We start from the raw sequence: 5,707 nt of genomic DNA on the forward strand, positions 1-5,707 counted from the left end.
AAAAAAAAAAAAAAAAAAAAAACCTTCCTTTACTAGAAAAGGAGGTGTAAGAGCACCTCCTCAAACATTGAACAACAACTGCTATTATGAACCGATGCAAGCCTGAAAGTCTTAAGGAACCGGTTCCATAGAGTACTAGTGAAATAACAACTTCAAAGCAAGTGGTTCAGATCCTCCTCCTATTTCTTACAAAGAACGCACAATTGAGGTCATATCACAATGGAGGAAAGCCTCTGGATATGATCTTGAGTATTCACTCTCCCATGCAAAACTTTCCAAGCAAAGAATTTTCCTTTCTTAAACTATCTCGTGCAAAGCTTCTGCATACGATCTTGTGTAGGTGTATTACATGCCAAAGTTATTCACAAACTGCAATTCAACCCTTCTTCAGTTGAAGGGCCTGTCTTTGCTGCTGGCATAAGTTGTTCATAAAGTTTAACATCATTATGGTCAATCAAGAGGAAGAATCTTAGCTTCTCCTGGTCTAAGGCTGGGGATCCTCTTTCCCCTTCCCCTTCTCTTTCTTCTTTAAAGATCTTTGGAAAACTAAGACAAATTTCTTCATATGGATTCTGGTATTATGATGGAGTTAATATTGCATATACTCTTTAGAAGAAGCTTTATTTTATGGCTCTATCTCTATCCTTTTTCCATTTGAGTTTTGCAGCTCTTGAAGACCAAGTTCATATATTCATACGGTGTTCTTCCTCAAGTTTATGCTAGTTCTCTTTGTTCTCTATTTCAACATAAGCTGAGATTCTGGTGAAGAACTTGTGGCAATGCTTGTCAAATTCTTTGTATTCTGCTTCTTCCAGTTAACGCTAAGCTTATTTGTATGAATGCTTCTAAATCTATTCTCTCACACATTTGGTTAGAGCATAACCAAATATTATTTAGGACAAATTTTTATTCATGGTCGGAGAAATTTAAACTTATCAAGATCAAGGTTCCTATTGGTGCTCCTTTTCAAAAGCTTTCGAGGGTTATTCTTTGCAAGATATTTGTAGCCATTGGAAGACTTGGTTAGGATCCTTTTGGTGCACTCTTCCCTAGTTTGTGTGATTATTCTACCAATGGGAAAGGTTTTGTGTAATCATCAGTGGCTACAGGAGTTCTATAATCTGCTAAGATCCTTTTCTCTCTTGCCTTTGTATCTTTTCATGTTCCAAAAATAAAAACAAATAACAAATTATTTCATACTTGTTGGCTTGCATCCACAACATCTTTAGGTGGTATCTCTTCAGTTCCAATTTCAAGAACAAACCACCGCGCATCTTCATGCACCTGTCACATATAAAAGATGAAATCTTGAGAAAAAGTTAAATGTACAGGTAATAATGACTTGTATTTTAGAAATTGTAAAACACATAATCAAAACAAAATACATGAAAATTTGAGCAGCTTATTTTGATAAGAGTGGCCAAATTGAAATAGATAACTCTGCTGAAACTGTTTTGGAGCACCTCTTGCCTCTTCCTCTCAAAAGCTTATATGAACTTTTCTATAACTCATTTATAAATGAAAAAATATGTAAAAAAAAACAAAAACAAAAACAAATACTACAATTAAAAGGGAAAAAAAGACTTAATATAAAACAAATCTCATCCTAACTTGGGGGAACAAACCTCATACACATTCAAGGAAATAGTAAAAATAATAAAGAAAAACCAACGGGATAAAATTTGGAAATATGTAGTGGGACTATCAACAATAATGATAACAAACTAAATCACCAGCATATGAATATTAACCTTTTTGACTGCAGCTTCCAGAAGTTCTTTCGGACATACAAGATCAACAGAATCAGAAACAACACCAAGTGGATGTCCTAGTGATTCTCGGGTTTTCAACCACAGTTGCGCACACTGACGAGCTAAACTGATGGAACAAAAATTAATTTCAGTACATACAGAAATCAAAACTAATTACTTGTTAATGAATATTACAACTGTATAATGAAAAGTATTAGAAACTTACAATGAAAAGAAGAATTTCAAAGAGCATCTTTTCAAAATAAAACTTGAGAAAAGGAGTAATACCAAGAAGCTGAATAAAAAGCGGAGAATGAGGTAATCTACTCATTATCAAAGAGGAACGCCCTAATTCGATACGGGTTTTGTCGTGTGTGGGAACGGAAGGGAAAATTATCTTGTCTTTCAAGTCTGAAAGGGAAAAGTTTTCCAACCTTTTTGACTGCAGCGTCCAGAAGGATGTAACCTCCCTAAGAGGGAGAAAAAGAAAAATGCCAAAAAGAACCAACAACTAGAAAAGGGGACCATAAAAGGGAAACTGAAATAGGAAACTAAAACCAACTGACCACAAATGAAAATCCCGGAGCCGATTAGAACCAAAAAAGTCAAAAAGAGCACCATAACCGGAGTGGAGTAAATAACAAAAAACCAACTGCAACCGAAAAGCCTTGAAGTCTTGTAAAACAAGATGCAAGTGGCTCTTGTAGGAATCTCATGTACTTCAAGTCCACAGACTTTAAGAAAAGAAGATAACTTTCTCAATGCCCTCTGAAATAGATGCTTGAAGATTTGGAGAAGAATTAGCAAAAGTAGGATCATCTTCATCTTCGGGAGATACATCTCGTCCAACGAAGAATGAAAAATTCTGATCAAATCCGCACTAGTAAGACTCACCATAGATTCCTCCAAATTGTCTTGAAACTATCTTTGAATGTCTCATTTGTTGGCCAGAAACATTCTTTCAACAGAAGAAGAATAAGGCCTTGCTATTTTATTTTATTTAACAAGAAACAACTTTTTATTGATACAAAGAAAAAGAATACAAGTTCAGGGGATGCGAACTCCCAAAGACAGTAAGCATTTAAAGAAAAGAAAAATTGCAATAGAAAATACAAGTTAATCAAATTACCTCAGATAAGACAAAATAAAACTTCGCTAAGTTAAACCATGATACGGCTTCCTTCTTAAGTCAAGAGAGAAACTTTACAAAACTCAAAACCAAAGGCTTTTATCAACGACGGAAATTTGGCCGATAGAGATGAAGAAATAGGAGGCTTCTCGTCTCAATCTTGAAATAGTAAGTAAAAAGCTGTAGAAAAAGAATCTTCAAGAACATTTGCCTCCATACTGAAATCCACACAATGAATGACTGATTCCACACTATGCAAACTGAGGTGTAAGGTCTTTTGTCAAGTGAAGTAACTTCTCTTGTTAAACATAAATATCGATCCAAAGAAGTGAAGACTTGGTTGTTTTTTTGAGTAAGATAGGTAAAGAGGAGGGAGAACGCTCAATTGAAGCTGAATTCAAAGAGTTTTGCTCAAAGCATGGATGGAACGAAGAGAAGACCCTTTTTTCGAGAATAAAACAAAGGATACGAAAAATATGGAAATAAAGAGCCTTTCTTAGATGGTGGAATGATCTCTTCATCTTTCAAAATCTGATAAATTTTATTCAAATCCAATGAGTTTGAAAAGTGTAACTCACGGCTAATAATATAAGAAGGATCAAAAGGAGTGATGTAATCGAATCTAAGGAAGAAGTCTCCTCTTTTTGGAGATTTAATCAAAATTGTTGCTGGTAAGAAGCCACACAAATTCTTTTCCACTTCAATGTATGTTGCTGAACAATCTAAGAAGTTTAAAGTTTGGGAAGAAATGGTAACAAGGCCCCCAAAACAATTCCCAATTGCCTCAAAGTTACAACACTTTCAACATGGAAGAGGTAAGTTCTTCATTGCAATCCGACCCCATAACCTTCAATCAAATCCGGGTGAGAGGGAATTCCATTGACCATTTCTTGATATTCAAACGTAAATTACCAATGAATCTCCATTTTCCACCAGAGACTTATGGTCTATAAGCTCTACCACTTTTAGCAAGGCATTATCAGAGCCCTAAACGGATTAATCATAAAGGCGACCTAAAAAATATTCTTCCAATGAATCCTTAATGTTCAACCATTTTTTATGAGCAAAAAACCAGAAACCACATATAAGTTGCTCAAATTTGTAAACACTGCGTCTTTTGCACTTACCTAAACTCTAGAATCTTCCTTTTTTATCCAATGAAATTGAGGAGAAAGATCTCGAGGTGAAGAATAAGGCAAAAAGTTCATTACATTAGAATGATGATTCTTTCCATGAACATACTCAGCATATAAAACTTTGTTCAGATCATTACACCCAGGCAAACGATTTAAACAAGCACCACGAATCATTTCCAAGAAAATAAACTAGCCTATTTTGTTGTAGCTACTAGAACCATTACTACTGATCTAGAGCCATAAGGTTTTAGAACCATACATTCAATAATCCAACCAAAACTTCTTACTTAACCAGAAAATCCCTGACTCTCCCTCAGCATGCCTAAAGAACAGCAAAAGGCCACCTACATGTTAAAGTTTACACTGATGCTGATTAGGCATACAGCATCACTAACAGAAGATTAGCCTATGGTTACTACTCTTTCGTCCGAAGGTATCTAGTTGTCTGACCTAGTAAAAAAACAAAGTGTTGTGGCCAAAAGTAGCGACGAAGCAGAGTTTATGGTGTTAGCCCCAGATAAGAGAATTCCACTTCCATTATTGTTCTTTTTTCTTCCCAAAGTTGAAGTGAATTTATGAAGGTATAGAGATAAAAAAATTAAAAAATTGAAACGAAAAAAAAGAGACTATTGGAAGAATTGAAATTCTCCCCCGTAACAATTTCCATTGTTCACAATTCATTCATAGAACATAAAATATCGAGATTGATAAACACTTCATAAGAGAAGATTGATGCAGGAGTAATACGCATTCTTGACATTCCAACAACGGAGCAAATTGTCGATGTGTTAACTAAGGGACTCCTAAAGTTAGAATTCAATAAGCTGATTAACAAGATGGGAAGAAAGAAAATGAAGAAAGAGAAAAAATTAAAGACGTTGCTCTAACCTTCGCATTCGACCAAAATAACGAGCACGCTCAGTTACTCCAATGAAACCTCTAGAGTCCAGTATGTTGAAAGCATGAGATGCCTTCAATACCTGATCATACCTATTATGTTGTATGCCATTTACTAGTCAAAAAATAATTATACAAATAATAATAATTTTTTTAATTTTAAAAAATAACCCATAGATAGAGTATCAGTATACAACTAATGGAATAAACATACGCAGGGATAGGTAATCCTAAAGCAAGCAAGGCATGAGCTTCCTCCTCAAAGATGTTGAAATGTTTCTGAATCTGGTGAACATTGGCATGTTCTAAATAATATGCACTCATTTCCTTCCTGAAATGACAAGAGTAACAAATTGAAATAACTATACACTTCAAGCCTCTTCGTTTAAGAGAAGATTATTGTTAATAGAACAACAAAGAAAGAAAGAAGTTCAAATAAGTGTGATTCATTACTCATTCTCCAAGAACAGCTCCCCGTATGTGATTCCATCAGCATACTGAATTTTCTTAAAATGATTAACACCCTGCACAGATTACATCAAGGAAAACTCAATGAAGTGGGGGAAAAAGTAAATCTAGAGAATCACGGAAAAATAAGATTCTTTGACAACAAAAAATCAAGAGTAAAGTGTTGTCCAACCGGGCCGAAAGTGCTAAACTACAAATTTTCAAAAAAATTTCATTCTCTAGAGATAACTCCTCCAAAAATATTTCCTTACTTTTATGAGGTAGAAAAATATCTCCTTGTTTTAACAATCACTTTTTCAGAAAAAAAAAAAAAAAAAAAAAAAAAA

At 34.5% G+C, this 5,707-nt stretch overlaps 1 protein-coding gene across 2 annotated transcripts in view; it reads right to left on the reverse strand.

Moving 5' to 3' along the window:
* Nucleotides 1-5,707, reverse strand: part of LOC111439724 (glycine--tRNA ligase, chloroplastic/mitochondrial 2) — a 31,487-nt gene that overhangs the window by 14,254 nt on the left and 11,526 nt on the right. For both annotated transcript variants that reach the window (XM_023077264.1, XM_023077265.1), the window contains exons 9-13: nucleotides 5,367-5,437; nucleotides 5,128-5,244; nucleotides 4,905-5,006; nucleotides 1,752-1,878; nucleotides 1,201-1,284 (exon numbers count right to left, since the gene is read on the reverse strand). In XM_023077264.1, coding sequence (XP_022933032.1) covers nucleotides 1,201-1,284; nucleotides 1,752-1,878; nucleotides 4,905-5,006; nucleotides 5,128-5,244; nucleotides 5,367-5,437 — 501 coding nt within the window. The remainder of the gene's footprint in view (nucleotides 1-1,200; nucleotides 1,285-1,751; nucleotides 1,879-4,904; nucleotides 5,007-5,127; nucleotides 5,245-5,366; nucleotides 5,438-5,707) is intronic.

Source organism: Cucurbita moschata, unplaced genomic scaffold (assembly GCF_002738365.1).
Source record: "Cucurbita moschata cultivar Rifu unplaced genomic scaffold, Cmos_1.0 Cmo_Scf00103, whole genome shotgun sequence".
NCBI classification, from domain to species: Eukaryota; Viridiplantae; Streptophyta; class Magnoliopsida; order Cucurbitales; family Cucurbitaceae; genus Cucurbita; species Cucurbita moschata.